The following is a 17,313-nucleotide window of genomic DNA, read 5'->3' as shown; positions in this document are numbered from 1 at the left end:
TTTACATTTATTACAGAAGATACAAAAAAAGGCACTTCTAAACCATTTGGAGACTGTCACATCTGAAATAAATTTAGAATACCTAATTAAGCACTACAGCTGATATAAACTGCCTACTTTTGATACAGACATGCAAACCAAAAGCATTCAGAGGCAAAAGAACGTAGACGGAGCTTATATGAAGGGGAAATTCAGCATCACTGAATGGGAGATGGGAGGAGAACCAGGCAGCGGCTGGCAGCGAGGACGAAGAGGGTGAAGTAGTGACGGATGATAACCGTGACAAGCTTCTAGAACTGTGCCAGGGCCAAACAGACCGCTGCAGCCTTTAAACGGGTCAGTGAGGCAATGCCGGGCAGGTGGGGAGACAAGATTAGACAAAACGGTGATGGTGGTTATTATAACATTACTCGTGGGTTTGGCAGCAACGTCACCGCTCCTGAAATAGCGCATTCAACACGAGGGCACACACACACACACTAAAAACAGCAACAACAAAAACCACAACGATGGGCTGGTGATGGTCAAGGGAAGCGTCAACAAGCAAGAAAATAAGAAAGATGGTAAAAGTGGATCACGCGCCTTACAGCAAGGGCTCATAATTCACATCTATTGCCAATAAAGAGGCTAATCAAACAGTTCCTTTACCTCTGCCTGCTTCAAAGGGGAAAATTAACATGTGCATATGAAGGTACTCAACCTGGGCAGAAAGAGGCCGTACCAGGGTCTGCTGCCGTCTGTCTCACCTCTTGCAATGAACTTTCCACATGCAGCACTGTGGTCTACAAGAACTCCTTCGCTCTTGACGTATCCCAACAGAAATGGGTTGTTCAAGCATATTAAAACATATTAAGGGCTTTTTGAAAGCAAAACGGTTGAAGTGGTTTCTCAGAGAAGAACAGTTTATAAGCAACTCAAGGGAAAAAAAAAATCAGTATTTCTACTTCATATGCAAAAATTTAAGCAACAACATTTCTTGTCACCTTTAAAATCTTTCAGCTAAAGTACTTCATATTATGAGAATAGTCTGTTCAAATAATGCATGTGCAAGTACCAAACAAATGGCCTACAAATGTGGACAATTACCAAGTAGCATAGACAAGAGAGATGACATATAAAACTTGTCTAGATGGTATTTTTACTTTGCCCCTAAATGGTTCTTAAAAATATAATCGGTCATTTTAAACTCTCATTACTCTATGCAACTGTACAAAAACATCCAAAAAAGAGCATTTAAAATTCCCCATATCAGTACTGGAAACAATGGCAATTCTTCAGTCGAGTAATCATTACCAGGATAAAAATCTGAAGGATGTGTTATTTATCCTTCAGAATAATCCTTGTCAATATTTTTAATTTTGCCTGCCCGGACAAGAGTTTGTCTCATTTAGCTCCTCAACGAGCAAGACTGCAGGAAATACACTGACATTTGAGCCTCCCAAACATAGTTTTCCATAACTATCTGCAGAAACCTAGAAATAGTTTTAGTGAAATCATTCTTAGGGATGCCTAGTCCTGTGGATTTAACCACTGGTCAAAGCAAGTATCACAAGAAGTAAATCAACGCTTTTCCTTTCCTTTTATGACGTTTTTTTACCAGAAGCAGTGTAATTCTTGCTAAACTGACAAGTTTTTCCTGACACATTGTCAGGTTTCATCAGTAGATCACAATAGCCAATTGTGAAAGAAAAGATTACATACTTTAAAAAACCACAGTGTGACACCACGTAATTTTGACATGTGGCAACCACATTTTCAACAATCGGAGAAGGAAAAAAAACCAACTGTTTTTAACTCAATGCCTTCCATTTCAAGTACCATACTTTCGCAGCACTTCAGAAAAAATAATCGAGGTCCCAGAAAAGTCCCCTCACAGATTCCTGCTAAAGTGCCTTTAAACGAACACAAGCAGATCTCACACACACATCGGCACAAAGTAAAGGTTACGCTGGTCATTATAAAACACAGGTTACCCAGAGTTAGGCTGGAATAGAGTGTTTACCCAAGAGTTTAAGTGGGAAATTGCTGTATGCTTTGGCCATAATGGAAACTTAAAACAGATTTCTTTTGTAACAGGTGCAAGCTTTACAGTAAGAGAGATTTTCAACAGGCTGGCAGCCACGTGAAACAATTAGCACTGTCAGTAAGTGATCATCTTGCTGCGGAAGGTAAAGAGGTTCCAGATAACATGATGCTCATTTGGACACATGGGAGTTGTTCTGTTTGGAGAGCACTTAGACCGCTGAACAAGTAGTTTAAGGATCTTTGCGAACAGGAAAAATACTAGAGTCACATTTTTATCATCGTTCTTCCTTGGCAGGAAATCAAGTACCAGGAAAGAGGCAATTTTTGCTTCTATTCTATGAAAACTACAAACTTGTTTCAGGTAGAAAGGCTACCTGCGGAAAGGAATACCTCTGTTTTGCCATCATTGTCCCATGTCACCTCTTCTAGAAGGAATTTCACATTACGTGTGGAATAAGAGTTTAAAAACAATGAAAAGAAACAAATCAAGTAACAGAACAGATGCTCACATTACTGTGATGCCAAGAAACTTGAGGCTCAGAGGCACAATCGAGCTGCAGCACAAGGTACTTTATACCCTGCTCAGCAGTGGAAGCATCTATGTACTACCAGCCTGCTGCAAAAGCAAAACCAGAAAAACCAGCTTAGTCCCACTTTTCCTAATTAGCCCTGTCATCTGCTGTCACCCTCACATTTGTCTTGGACCTATTTTCAGTCGTCTATGCAGTACTGCAGCAAATCAAGAATAATTTAACAACTGTGAAGACTTCACAGTAACTTTGGGTTTCCGAGGCGAGAAGGCATTTTTTCCAAGATCAGAAATAATACATCAGTAACAAAATAACAAAACTTTGACAAATGAATTTGAACATATTAGGTGAAAAAACCCAAACTGTAATATACTCACTGCAAACTTTCTTGCTCTAAGTATCCCTCTCAAAATGCAAAATCAAAGGAGACTGAGAACGAGATATGACAAACCAAGCATGTCTAGGGTATTTTGCCAGCTTTCAGTACTTCATAATCACCCATGGAAGAACTATATTGAGAACCAGAACATCTTCAAGGCACATCTAAAAACTGCCATCACCTCCTATTCATTAACTAAGCTGATACTGTAGTATTCCTAGAGCATTTATTATCTTAATATCCAAGTAACGTATGTAGAATTGATAAAGATAAATTAATAAAACTTTTAGTCTTGAACATGCTGGGGAGAAGGAAAAAAGGAAAAAACAGAGATGGGGAGGGAAAAGGAAATATTAAAAATTGTGCCCCTTGGCCAGATGAGCATTAAGTGGGGAAAAAAAGGGGGAAAAACAAAACAAAATACAACCCCCCCCACATACAGCCATCTCCCCTCCCCCCTACATATGCTAGCACCATATTTAAATCCTAGTCTAGACAAGGCTTTAGAAATCCTATCTTAACAAACACAGTAAAGGGGAAAAAATAGTCACCAATGAGATTATTTTAATAGGTTTTAGTTGTCTTAACCTTTCAGTGGTATGCATATTTCTTTTTTTTTTTTTTTTTTTTAAACATTATGGCAGTTTTAAGTAATGCAAAAAAAATTGGCTTTTGATTCAGTTTCTTTTTGAGCACCAATCTGACGTGAAAGTAGCATAGCTGCTTTTACCCCTTCTGATTTTTGCTCCATCCAGGAAGCATGCGATGGGGCAAACATCCAAATTAACTTTACCAGGGCTTTAAATGGAAAAAGGTACCATACTGTAATTTCTGTCCGTTGCACCAATTACAAAACCTATCATCAGATTTTTAGCTTTGTCATTTATGGTACCTGATTTTTTGTTTTTGGCAGGCATGTAAGAGTGGGACCAAACAGTCTGCTCTACCATCTGCATTAAAATTCCGGCTGGTATCTTCTGATTCAAAGCCTTGAGAAAGGGAAGCACATACATGTAAAAAATAACTTATCCTTAGATTAACAACCAATGCAACTTTGAAAGTCCCGTACTTTAAGAAAAGCAGTAACAGAAAGCTAACAATGACTCCAGAATATCGTACCACAGCTTGAAAGGTTCATTTACTTGTGAATATATTGTTTACTTGCCTTAAGTTTTCTAATTCCTGTTTCTTCAAAGGTGAAGAAGGTGGAGCTGCAATGAATTTATCCCCTTCATGACTTTTATTGCTAGAATAAAAACAGTATGTTAGTTACAAGGAATGACCATGAAGACTTACACTGAGAGTTCTTTTGTTAATAACCACCAATATTAACTCACTCCATTTAAAAGGGCCACAACAACTCTGCTGAGAAACAGACAACTGAAGCTATGTAAAAACTGAGGCTAATGCTCTTCTCCTAACCTTGCTATTTGAGAGGCAAGGGGGGGAATGCTTGTTTGTCAGTCAAATCCTTCCCAGCAAACAATCTTCTACTTCCCACAGCCTCAAGCTACTTCTGAAGTTTCATGTAGGACAAGTACTTATAACTCAAGAGATACAGAACTCACTGTTCTTGCAGACTACAGCCTCTCTTCCTGTAAGAAAACCAGAAAACTAGCCACTCTCCCTAGATTCGTAACAAATTACACAAGTATTCTAGGAAGATACAGATGTATCTAACCCACAACATGCTATAGCTTCCTTTAGACCTCTAGCCGCTTTTTTTTTTTCTCCACAAACACTTTGCTTTTTAATAGACATCCCAACCTCCCCCAAAAGAAACCTAAATTGTAACCTTCTGTTTTACCCATCTGAACAAGCACTAAACTTTTCCAAAGCACAGTTTCATTTCTGTATTGCAAACAGGTAAGGCAATTCCAATTTATATCTTAGCAGGAGAACCCAAGAAACTTGTACTTGACACTTTGTAGTATATACATCTCATGGCTTTGTTGAAAATCAGATCAAAAAATAGCCCTAAGCTACTCGCTTTATTAACTGTTTTCTTGTGAATAATAGAGGAATCTGCTTCCAAGTCAGCCTGTCCAATTAGTGGGATTTGCTCCAAGACCCCTTTGCTCAATTAGTGTGATTTTCTTCAAACGTCTTATATCTTTTACTGCTCTACCCCCAATACAGGGTCCCTTGTTAGAAGGGACACATCCTTTTAGGACCTTTCAGAACGTAACACACAAGATCAAGAACGGTCTGCCTAGTTGTTTTGTATTTTTAAGTTAGCAATGACCACTGGGAGATACGAGGGAGGTTTGTTTTTTTTTTTTTGTTGCTTTAGTTTAAAAAACAACATCTGCTTGTGAAACCAGAAGGCAATAACATACCTTCCCGTACAGTACCTACTTTCCTTCCCTCACTCCTACACACACACACACCTCCCCAACAACAAAACCACCACACAATGGTTAATAAAAGTCAGAAGGTTGGGGCTGAGTAAGGGCCACTGTTTTTTCTTCACTGCCTCTCACTGCAAGTAAAGAAAAAAAGCTTAGAATTGAAGTTTCATTTAAAGCAGAGGTGCTCCACCTCGACCGGCTCCATGCAGCTTGCGAGGGGAATTCAGCCAGTTCACAACGACCACCCTCAGTACGCAAAAAACCCACAGGCTCAATCACTGCAGACAAGGAAACCATTTATTCCTGATCCGTCATTCCTGGTAATGGGGGTAGCAGAGATACCACATAGTGTGTTGGTCACTTGACAGGGAAGAAGTGTCATTGGGGGAAAAAGGGTTATGGAGAACAGCCTTCCCAAATTGCTGTAGCAGCAGCAGCCGCCACCTCTTCCCAGCGGCAGTGTAGCCCAGGGCAACCTCACGGTGTACAGGGATGCACCTTGTGCCAGTGCAACGTAGCACATGCGCAGTAAATCCTGTCATGTGACAAATGGTTCTCCTATCTTCTTAAAAATCTACCTGTACTTCGGTCTGACATAAAACGTTGCATTTTTTCCCCATTATTCTTCTCCAGTACTTCAAGTTCTAGCATGCCCACTTTTTCCAGATTTGTTACAACTATTTTCTTCTCAAAACAGTCATTCCTGAAAGTGCACACAATAACCAAAGCTCCTCTCAAAGAAGGTCAAAACAGTCTCTAAGCCCAAGTCCAATGAAAAAAAACTAAACACCTTCCTGCTATTTAATATTTGACAAATTGTCTTTTTTTCCCCTCCCCCTTTGGTGGGGAGGAGGAAGAGAAGACTTTTTGCCTTAGACTCCTTTTGGTAAAATGCAGTTTATTAAACAACAACTCTATACTACTGTCCTGCATATCTATTAAACCTAGCTTTCCATTTTCACTCTAAAGCAAACACAGCAAACAGCACACTAGGGCTGAACGCCACGTCTGATCATGGGGAAATATTTACAACTGAGTTGCTAGACACTTGTATATTGAATCGACTAGATGGAACAAAGAAAAAAAAACAATCACTGTAACCAGTGAAACTTCACTGAGAATTAGAGAAATACCAACATGCACTGCAGGGGCGTGTGGGAAAACAAAACATTCACAGCACAGAAAAATACAGCCAGTGAAAAAAGGAATTTCACTGTCTAGTTTATTAAAGTGGTTTCATGGTGGAAACCAATTCAGTATTTTTTTTTCCCCTTAAATTAGCATATCAGCAATCAAAATAACAATCGGTTTAACAGTTTCCTTGGATAACCACACTGCGGAGAGAACTTTCGCATCCGTTACTTTTTCTGCTGGCCAAACATGATAGGTAGCAGACACGGACGCTCAGCCTAGAGTTAAAGAAAAAGAAGTGTTTATATAAAATTCAAACTATACTATTCTGTTTACCTGCACGCTTCACTGCTTTCACTGTTTTCTGCATTTCCCCCTAGCTGGTTACTAGTTTTTGACCCATTTTCCTGCTTTGGCTCCTGCTGATCTTCTGGCAGTAACAACAAGGCATTTCTTAGACAGATCGCTGCAAATTCCATACTGGCTACAGGGATTGCTGAGGACTGACCATCACTGAAAAGGGACACAGAAGTTAATCAGTGAGTAACAATCCTACTAAATTAAGACAGTAAAAGCAGAACTCTAGAAAGATCTGAACGCAGAAGGAACTTTGTCCTAAAATAACTGAAAACCATGTTTTAATAAAAAAACATGCTTTTAAAATACTTAATTTATGAAGCAAGGTGTATATATATCCCGCTATGCTAACACAGAAAGTACACCAGGATGCCCAAGTGGAACGGGTAGATTCCACTACATGAGAATTACATGAAGTTATCTTGTTTTTCTTGACTTCACTTCTTGATGTCTTATGGCAGAGCAATTGGATTCTTCCTCCACTTTTCTACAATGGATTACTGAAAATTTATTTTTAAGTGATAAAAAGAGGGTTATATTCCTCTGAAATACAACTTTAAGAGAAATTAATTTTAAGTTTTAATATCTCTCTAAGTTTCAGTGAATACACAATTAAGCCCTCTGCTGGCCATCATAAAGGAGGCACCCAAATGATGTTTAAGTAAGACTCACCAAGCACTAACATCGCTCTGCACTACAAGAATAAAAGCCCTAAATGAACACAGTTTTTCCATGATAGTTTAGAAGATTCCTGATACACACATACATACCCCTAACAAAGCTATGATAATGAATCAAAGAGCCCACGGAAAACATACTTACTTATAAACGACATTCTGTATTGACTGGGATGCTAGGACTATCTTACGGTGGTAGCCTTGACCTACTATAGATTGCACAATTCCCTTTTTGCTGGGAAGGCCTTTAGTTTCTTGTTCTGATGTCTTAAAAAAAAAAAAAAGCAAAAGAGGATTAAAATATTAAAGTGGCTGAATGAGAGATTGACAAAATAACTGCAAAGTTGGAAGAACACTTCGAACCCAGCTAAAACTAAGGATTAATAGTTTATATGGGTACTGTTTTAGAACCTAAGTACCACGAAGGATCAGGCACCTTCTTTTGTCTTTGCATTGCAGAGGGATTTTACTGCACACAGCGTAACCATGGTTAAGTCATAGATTATTTCTGAGAGCTTGTCTGATAGCCTACTGACCTAGTTACTCCTGTTTTGAAAGAGAAAGAAGAGTGAACCAAGGCATATTAAAGAACTGCTAGGACATCTAAAGAGAAACTAGATGATCAGCCAAATAACATTCCGAACGGGCACCATAACTCATCATCTTCCCTTCATGCTTACACAGAATTCAAATCATTCCATGCAGAGCAAATTGCAACATATTCAAACTTACATTAATTCATTTAAAAGACATTTGGTACATAGATATTTTGGAAGCCAAATGAACTTAAAGACCCCTAATTAGTCCTGCAAATTATCTCCACACCATATTCACTCTGATTTTGGCCATGAGCTATCTTAATAACATCGTTGGTAAGTAAAGTTAGTGGAGAAGAATCACAGTTGTAAGGAAAAACAGCGGGTATATATTTTGATAATTTAAATAGGTATCACTTTCCGGAAAGTTTATCACAATCTATTGTGAAGAAGAATACTGGCATGATAGTGGCATTTACTGATGAAATAAAACACATACGTACATTAAGTTTGGATACAAAGCATGTATTTTGAAAAAAAAATTTTAAGCCTGCAGAAAGGGGACTGCATCATCCATCTGTATTTTGCATGCTAAAATACTAAAGCGGATGAAAACTTACTTCAGTGAAATTACTGTTCTGTATGAGGTTCAGCACATAAAAATGAATCCATATTTAGATACTCAGGAATATTATTGCAAATTGAGTTGCAAGGTCAAATTAAACACCTTACTGATTTTAGGGCCTCACTTGTCATGTTGTAAATCCATTTTTTAACTCCAAAGACACTGTTCCTTCTCTTTAATATTACAGCATCCAAAATTTTATTTTTTTCTCTTAAGATTACAGAGTTAGGAAACACCAAGCTGCTTCTACGACCCAAATTCAAGCTCCCTGGTATATCACAATCATCAATATTATGACTCTAGCATAACGAAAGCTAGGTTACAGGAGCCTAACATCTACTGCTTTAGCTGGTCTGCAGTAAATGAAGAAATGCTCCGTGAGGGATGGTCCTTCCCTTCTCCAGACTGTGAGGCACTGTCCCTGTAAACAGGATCTCAGCTTTTCTACCACAAATCATATACTAATCAAACCTCTCATACTAAACATCACAGTAGGGATGATCAGTTGTGTCCTCTTTATTACATGTACTTTGTAATCAGTAGGATGTACACCTAATATTGTAAAACGAGTAGGAAGAAAGCTGTTCCTCATGCATTCGCTGTGGTCTACGCTTTGGAAACAAAGTACCTAGATCTATGAGACAGCAGTTAACACTGCACAAAGTCAGTGCATTTTTTTTTTTTAATCCAAAACTCATTAATCTTCAACGCTCCACGTGTAAAACGGGGGCAACAACAATCCTCATCTACAGAATTGTTGTGAATAGCTTTCTTAATGTTTCTGAAGCACACAGATCCCCCAAAATAATGAGCATCACTGAAGAGCCCAAGGGAGAATTATGAATTTCATGTTTACAAGGATTTGTGTAGTGTGCAGCAAATAAAGGCACGGGAGCCACCCGCAGAGGGAAAACAGTGACTTCAGAGAAAAATGGAATGAATATAGCTGTTTGTTCTATTAATTCCACCCATCCTGTGCACTAAGTGAAATGGGCATACTGTGGAAATAACCGAAGGGAGCATGTTCATTATAGATTACATCATTATACCCACTCACCAGGGGCACGAATTATAGTTTCACAAGGAATCAAGTATGACATCTCCTAATTTCACCAACTGACTTGACTATTTTTGTGCAGTTTTCTGTCCAAAAGAAAGAGCAATCCCTTTCCCCATCCCTCTGAATTTTAACACATGGGCTTATCCTAAACTGACACTGATCAATGTGCTGAAAGCAACATACCCTAAAGGGTATGCAACACATCTAATGTCCGCAGGTTTCCACAAACTTTGCCAAAGGAGGAGGAACAAACCTCAGCAACTGTGGATTCACTTCCCCAGTGGTTGCAACCAGAGAGAGAATATTGGTCTCGGCCTCCTCAGCCTCTGCCCCTTTTAGGCTAGCCACACTACAGCCCTATCCCTATCTCCAGCAGCAACTGAGAGAAGAAATAATGAAAGCTTAAATGAGAGACTTGGCTGCATGAAAAGAAGGAAGAACGCATGAGAAGATCTCGGTGAGAATCAGAATGCATCTTGTTACTTACATCTAGTCCTACAAAATGAAGCTATATTTGAATTTGGATGGTGTATTTATTGTAGACAAAATTAAACAAAAAGTTTATATTACTTGCTTTTAAACAAGACTGACTACCAGTCTGATCCCATAGCCATAAAAACATTAAAAAGTTAACCTTAATGAGTGCTAAAACAGAAACAATGTATTTTCAGTCATACCTTATATCCTAGTATCTGGCCTTAAACTAGGCATAATGGATCTCTACTGGATAGGCATGTGCTTTCTCCCATTACTCTAACTAAATTTCAAGGTAGGACCTCATCATTTCAGAAGCTGTAATGCAATTCCTGGAGACTAAACATAAAAATCCAAGGTATTTCAGTCAAACATTTTCCAAGAAAGAAGAAAAATCCTTCCTTATCAGACAGGCAGCAACAAAAGCTATTACAGTTGTTTCTGTGCATCAAACCTGCAAGAGCAGCCATGAAAATTCTCCTTCCTTGGGTACTAGTCAAATTGGTCACTGACTCCAATCTCATCTCACTATTTCTACAATCCAATAACAGAAATGCTTGGAAGGGCAGAATTTAGTACAGAGAAGAGAATAGATCTCATACAAGTTCAATTCATTTGTTCACACCAAAAAGACACAACTTATATCCAATATACACAAGCCAGGATTTGGCTATATATGCAAAATGAGTGTGGAAAGCTAAGACATCATTAAATACCCACAAATAACAGGTCACACTATTAATGTTAATATCTACATTTTAAGCAGAAAGCATTCACTCCAGAGAAAGAAACATGTTGCTTCCTGTTAAAAGGTGAAGTCTCTTTAGAGAATAAGACAAGTTTCTCTCCAAATAGTATCTTCATTTTTATTTCTAAAAATTATTTCAAGACAAAAGTTATATCGTCAGATGATTTGGAGAAATCTAACATGCTTAAAACTAATTCAGGACTACTCATTCAAATTATGAGTTGGAATAGCCTAAAGGGAGTGATGGTAAATTGCCAAAGAAAAATCATGTTAAACCAGTCTCTCCAGCAAAAAACCTGTAACTTAGAGGAAGAGCTACAACAGCCACTTACGTGCTTTTGTTTTATCTCATGCTAATCTTTAGAATAGCCCCCTCAAATTCTTCTGATCTTAGAAAAGTCGATTAAACACTGGGCCTCAAGTCACTGTTTCTATGGAACAAAGAGACATTGTTTTTCTTCCACCTCTGTTGGAGCTTCAGATTAAACACACGCACACACACACACATGTAAAGACTTAATCTAGACTTACATAGAGGTGTTGCAGCATCAGGCCTATAAAATACAGAGATCAACTCAATGTATTATTCCTTCTCTTTTGTGATCACAAGCATTTCAAAACCACCATGGTACCAACACAAGGAATTTGTAAACCTACTTACCCCTTTATTGGCAGCAATGCAGCATTCTGCTATTCTCAGCCAAAGACGAGGGTTTGAGTGATAAACCTGAACTGCCTCTATCAAGCATTCAAAGGCAGCTAAGGGCCTCCCAATATGTAAAAGCTGTATTCCACAATTGTAGAGCAACTCATACCGTTTGTTAGTCAGTAGTGTACACATAGGTCTTCCTGAAAATTTTTTACCTGTGGAAAAGGATTAGATAGTTTTGGATATGTAGCTCGGGAGGGCTCAAAACAACCCCCTGTTAGGGGTGAAATACACTCAAAAAACTACAAAATCCCTTCTTTCTTTATAGGAATTCAGCAGCCTCCCTCTGTAAATACATTCCTTCAAGCATCAAAGCTGATCCTCAAGACAAATTCATATTATTAAGAAAAGTTAAAGTAAATTAAATACTAACTACTTGTGTACCTTGTCACTCAAGCTATATGTTATAAACACTATTCATAGCACGCACATCTTTGCTATTCTTATAAATTCTGTAAGAAATCTGTTTTAATGTTAACAAGTACAAAACACCTTCCGTCTTTGCACTGGTATCCAAGATTGCGCTACAAGGGCAGGGCGGGTGGGGAAACAGTAAAAACAAAGTAGTGTGATAGCAATTAGATTTTAAAGAAAATTAAAAATTGAACAAATTATCACTTCATAATGAAATCCCTTACTTGGGAGGGAAAGAACTGAAGTATTACTAGTCAAAGCAAGAAAGTTTTTTCTAATATTTATTTCTTGTCTTTGGCTTAATCTAAGGCAATAGTAGATGGATAAAGTCAAACAGTAGATGGATAACTAAACAGTGGGTGAACTTTTCTCATACACGCCTGGGAATTGTTCAGTAAGAAAGTTTCACATAACCAATTAGTATTTGGAAGATGATGTAACAGAACTGCATATCAAATCTTCCACATCCAAGTTTAAAAAAAAAAAAAAAAAAAAGTGTCCCGCAAGCTTCATGTCCTGGTGATTCCATCTACTGTAAGCAGGAGTGCAAGTAATGCCTTTAACGGTGTGTTAATAGGCCACAGAAAGTTCCTTTTGGTCCAGTCTCCCTGACTGACAGTTAAGTGTTATAAACAAGACAGAAATAATTGCCCTAGCCCCATAGCTTGCCAAAGAAAGCAAAGAGGGACACATTTTATTTTTATCCATTTCTCACAGCAGCAACTCTACGCTGAAATCAAGTTTTATTCAGTCAGAGTCATCATCCTCTTTATCCTGTCCTCTGCAAACAAACGGAACAGCATTTTTTCTAGTAATTACTGAAAGCTTGTATCACCTGTTTTCTGGATTTGCCCACCCTTAAAGTCTTACCTGGATCTGAACTACCTGTTCCTAGTTGTGCACACGCATTATCATTTTCTTGCAAGGCTTTTTTGAAGTAAAAAATTCCTAAGTTGTGCTTTCCCATAGCAAAGTGGATGCAACCAAGATTGTTCCAAAACATGCACCTTAAGCATTCACCTGAGAGAACAGCAAAAGATCATTTTCATAAACCGAATCAGAAAATGCCACTGCACCCACAAAACACACCTTAATATACCAACTCATGAGAGAAGGGAAGGAATCTAATTAAACCTGCTCTTCAGTGAGATGTTCAAGGATTATGAAGTTACTGTCCTACAAATATTTTAATAATCTACATTTCTGTATCTCATTCTATTTCTCTTGAATAGTTCATTTGAAACGACTTAACAGGTAAGCAGTCATTATCTGTCTAAGTCTTATAAAATAAAGAAATATGTAAATACAAGTATACGAGTAGGAAAGAATGAGCTTCTCGCGACTGAAAATGCACTCTCCTCCTTAAACATATCATATCCAGGCAACTGGGCAGTTTCTTCTAAATAATACAAGATAAAAATTAAACTTTTGACCTAGGTACTGGTGGTAATTGAAGTTCCTCAGGGTTACCTGAGAATAAACTAACCCAGCGTTACTTTAACTGCGACATAGGTGACGAAGTGAACGTTCCATCGTAGCTCATGCAAAAAAGTTACATGAAAATATAACTTTCCACAGTATGTTAAGCTATAAAAAGAACTTTTTACAGCATAAAACATGATAAGAGAGATAAGTTACAGAACATTCCAAAAGAAGTTTCAAAATATGGCATAATTTGCATTAGGATAAATATTTTGAATTAGTGTTTTCTAAATCAAAAAGACTAATCTGTAAATACAGAAGTTTCTGAAAATATTTACTCAGTCTTGTCATATTCCCAGGGCAAATTCTATGAGTGCCATCATCTAGTTTCAGTCTATCTAGCAGTGCCTATTAGATAAAAAGTTCTCACGGCACAAGAAACTTAAAGAGTACTATTGTTAAAGCAGAAAGCATTGAACCAGCTGAAGTAAAGAAATTCAGTAGCTTCTTAAGTATTTTTTAGAAAGTTTAACTCTCTACTGACAAAAGAAATAGCTTTCTCTCTAGATTTTTCAGCATTTTTCTACTGATGTTTTTAACAGTCAACTACAATCTCAAATGTATTTAAATAAGAGCATACAAAAAAATATATAAACCCACATACAACACTTTGAGCATAAAAATAATTGAAGTGGTGTATAGCAGAAGTCAATCCTCAACACTTCATGAAATATTTGAGTTTCCTCACAATCATTACAATCGCTATAATATCCTCTCTGGGTACAACTTGGAATTTCATTCGTAGAGCTAGGAGGCTGCCTTTTTTTTTTAAAACGTGTCTTGATTAACTAACCCAAGTAATAAGACCTGCAAATATTACATTTACACCTTCATAAAGCCATTTTCCAAGAGAGCCTATGTTGTGAAAAAAACATTCAAAAAATCCCACCTCACAATCATGTAGCTGAAGAAGAATGACAAGAATGAAGAAAACATATGCAGGATATAAAACCATGACACTTTGGGCGTATTCCTTTCGGTAATCATTCATATGCTTTAACGTATTAATGAGTAGTCCCATTTGTACCACACTTTCACATGCTTGCAGGATGAAAGTTTTCTCTTATTTTACCTGTTTTCATGAAGCCTGGATGTTCAGCAATATTTGCACTGTTCAAAAGTTTGACCGCTTTCCGATAATTCCCTCTCAAATATTCAAAATTGCTCTTTAGAAAGAGAGAAGGAGCTGACTGTGAGGGAGAAAACAAAAGTTCTCTTATTTTTATGATTTCTGCTGTTAGCATTAAATCACTGCATAGTCAGCTTGGCCCCTGCTGCCACTCCAAAAATACATGGGGCTTAGGCCCTAACTGTTTCATGAAGTAGCATTTCTTTGTTGAGCACATGATTAACACTCATCTCCCTCAAGCTTCAAATCTATACATTTTTTTTATTGCTCTAAAACTAAACATTTTGCTAGAGAACTCTGTCATAGCAATGCCTGCGTGCAAAGGATCTCCTTTTTGTTTAATAGGATCTTTCTCCAACCTGTCTTCTAGTACACTCCTCCCCATGCTTCCCTCCCTGCGGAGTTCAACAACTTCCTCCTGGGCTGTGATCTTCCTGGTCTGCCCACAGAGACCTCGCGATCCAGAAGGATTTTTGTCAAACTAGTAGCTGTTGAAACTGGCAACAAAAGGGAAGCGCTCTCCTCCCATTCCCTGCTGCTCAGTTAAATGCAGAATATATCTGGGATGCTGGACGTAATGACATAATTCTCTGAGTTGAGAACTCCTATATAAAAAAAAAAAAGGAATTGCTTTCTAGCAAGAGATAAGCTTCCAAAAGATTCGAACAAAAAAAGGAGGGGGGGAAAAAAACCACACATGGAGTACCCCAAAATAAGTCTTCCATCGAGTGGAGTAAGATTTTTAATTCCCAATGCACAACATTTCTAGTACACTAAGTTTGGTTACTTGGTTCAAGTTGCTTACTTTTAAGCTATAAAGCAAACTTAACCTTCTTAGTATAGTATTCAATGATATAAAAATAACAATGAAAGTGCAATTTTCTAGAATTTCATTTGTTTTTTGCAATTTCTCATATTATTTACACTCACAGAAGTCAGATTACAAACTCAATTGAAAACATAAAGCACTCGAGACATCCATCCTCAAGAAGACTTTTCTTTACAGATGAAGCTAGCAAATGTAGTTTTAAGATAAGACCTAGATTACAAAAACAGAATACCTACATTCCCAGCTGTATTCATAACAGACTTGATCTCCCTTTTGCATGCTTTTAGTGACTTCATCTGGATATAGGCTCTCACCTTATACTGTTAAAAAAAAAAAGTTTGTTAAATAAACTTCTCAGCTCTGCAAGATGAACCATAGCTAGATTTATTACAGAACATTATACATAACTTTTTAAAAAGTTAAAAAAGCTGTTTAAAACCCATTCTAAAGAATAAATTCTATTCATATTCATAGAATATATTTTGTTTAATGGCAAACAACTCTATACTCACACTCCAAAATACTGGCATCTAAAATTACAAATTAGTTAAAATAATCTAACTTCCTCTCCCATATATTTGCCTTCTAAACTGATAATACCAATAGGTGAAAGATGATAGAGAAGGGTGTTTGTTTACATTTTTTCCACAGAACAGTGAAATAGACCTCCAACAGTTTAAATCAGCTGAGGCTTTAACAAGTAAAACAGTGGAACTAACCACAATTTAACAAAATTACAGTAGGTTGCAACAACTTATATTGAGCTTTTTCATGTTAAGCCAGTTTCTCCTGTACACAGATCTTACAAAAGAGATAGATAAATCCATTTCTTGTTTTACAAAATGAAATTCGAGGACAGTATCACAATCCATGCTGAACTACATTTGAAGCAGGTTGTACCTGGTTTTAAGACAGACTGAACTAATGTTCTTGTATAAATCACATGCAGACACGTACCTGATGTATCTTAGACTTGGCAACTTCTATTAAAGCTCCACTTTCAGCCTTCTGGTTAGAGGAATCTTTATTTGTATTATTAGCTGACTGAGGTTTAAAAAAATAATAATAAAAAAGGAAGAGTTAATCACCTTTACACTTTTTTTGTCATGGATTCTTTTTTAGTCTCTTTTTAGACTATGAGGAAGAAAAATAAGTATCCAGTAGTCCAAAAGAATATGTACCAACCACATATTTTAACTTGAGATTAACAATCAAAATCCAGGATCAACCATATCAGTCTATGAAGAATGAAGTTCCACATTAACTCTAGTGTTACGCTATATCCCTCCAGCATTGATATATTTTAAGAGTTCTCTTACCTGGGAGGACACTATGCACATTCTTTTCTCCCTCACTATGATTTTCTTCAGTAGAATTACCTACCCTACATTTTATCTTAAATGTTTTATCTTAAAGATGACATTTCATCAACAGGGAACAATGAAAGACTCCCCTTTTCATTTATAAACTATTACTCATTCTATTAATATTTCAAGAGATGCATACAAAAGATTTCAAAAGTATGCATCAATCGGGCGCTATGTAAAACAGATCCTTGACTTCTCATGCCATGGCATGGTTGCAGTTCCTCTGACATTGAGTTTCCCTCCAAACTTGAGGTTTCACATGGTCATAATCCAAGACAAACAAGAAAGACTAGGCATATTTGACCATGAAGACAAACTGTCTTCCTAATGCAGCGCTCAGAATTAAGACACACTTAGCTCCCTGACAGTAAGAGACAGGGTGGAACAGAAGGACTACACATCTGCCATATATAACTAATTCAGTTACTAACATGTAAGTTGCTGTCTAAAACTACAGATGTTGCAATACAGATTTACAGTTCAGAGGTAT

The 17,313-nt window shown here is 37.3% G+C and overlaps 1 protein-coding gene across 9 annotated transcripts in view; it reads right to left on the bottom strand.

Moving 5' to 3' along the window:
• The window catches only part of CNOT10 (CCR4-NOT transcription complex subunit 10), a 38,617-nt gene that overhangs the window by 10,669 nt on the left and 10,635 nt on the right, over nt 1-17,313 (bottom strand). For all 9 annotated transcript variants that reach the window (XM_068935524.1, XM_068935525.1, XM_068935517.1 and 6 more), the window contains 8 exons: nt 16,414-16,500; nt 15,693-15,776; nt 14,571-14,688; nt 12,887-13,036; nt 11,555-11,757; nt 7,596-7,717; nt 6,753-6,929; nt 4,100-4,180 (listed from right to left, as the gene is read on the bottom strand). In XM_068935524.1, coding sequence (XP_068791625.1) covers nt 4,100-4,180; nt 6,753-6,929; nt 7,596-7,717; nt 11,555-11,757; nt 12,887-13,036; nt 14,571-14,688; nt 15,693-15,776; nt 16,414-16,500 — 1,022 coding nt within the window. The remainder of the gene's footprint in view (nt 1-4,099; nt 4,181-6,752; nt 6,930-7,595; nt 7,718-11,554; nt 11,758-12,886; nt 13,037-14,570; nt 14,689-15,692; nt 15,777-16,413; nt 16,501-17,313) is intronic.

This window comes from Struthio camelus, chromosome 2 (assembly GCF_040807025.1).
Source record: "Struthio camelus isolate bStrCam1 chromosome 2, bStrCam1.hap1, whole genome shotgun sequence".
Taxonomy (NCBI): Eukaryota; Metazoa; Chordata; class Aves; order Struthioniformes; family Struthionidae; genus Struthio; species Struthio camelus.
This window is presented reverse-complemented; position numbering and strand designations above follow the sequence as displayed.